At 49.7% G+C, this 600-nt stretch overlaps 1 protein-coding gene across 1 annotated transcript; it reads left to right on the top strand.

Moving 5' to 3' along the window:
• Positions 1-189, top strand: T265_01647 (hypothetical protein; the record flags this gene model as incomplete). Its single annotated transcript, XM_009165713.1, has 1 exon — positions 1-189. One exon carries the CDS (start codon positions 1-3, stop codon positions 187-189), a length of 189 nt encoding a protein of 62 aa, XP_009163977.1.
• Between the last annotated feature and the right edge of the window lie 411 nt (positions 190-600).

The following is a 600-nucleotide window of genomic DNA, read 5'->3' as shown; positions in this document are numbered from 1 at the left end:
ATGGAGCCCGGCGGGCTCCCTCTTGCAAGACTTAAAGAGACGGAGGCTCGCACGGACTTTCTGACAACAGAGTTCGAAGTTGGGTGCAAGTTGGCTTTGATGGGAATTGCGCGCACTGGTCGTGCGATTGCCGGTGGCTTTCTCTGTTTTTTTGCACGACATTCGCGGACGACAGACTTGAAGATCTGAAACAAAGTTGGGCTACTCTATTAAGGTCTGTAGGTTCCGGTACTTTCTGAATTGTGGGATCTATTTCGACCTGAATCATGTACGCCTAGTGAGCACCGGACTAGGCAACTACGCAGAGCCGGAGGAGGTTGGGTCAGACGTACAAGATGGAAGGGGCTGATCTGTTTCTCGATTCGGCGTGATTACTGCGGCTTTGGGCAGTACAACCTTCTATTTTGCCATTTTGACACTTAGGCTGCTCGGAAAATGGGAATCAGACCTTGGGTAGTTTTGTGGGTTTGTCCAGCATAGATGATTATATTTCATTCCGTGGATGGGGTGCCCTCGAAAGCGATGGATTGATGACGGTTCAGTCTCCATAGGAAGATACCAAGTTTGTGTCTTTCCGTGGAAGAAGCAAGATGATCGCAG

This window comes from Opisthorchis viverrini (assembly GCF_000715545.1).
Source record: "Opisthorchis viverrini unplaced genomic scaffold opera_v5_18, whole genome shotgun sequence".
Classification (NCBI taxonomy): domain Eukaryota; kingdom Metazoa; phylum Platyhelminthes; class Trematoda; order Opisthorchiida; family Opisthorchiidae; genus Opisthorchis; species Opisthorchis viverrini.
Note: the sequence above shows the minus strand (reverse complement) of the source record. Positions and strands in the feature narration are given on the sequence as shown.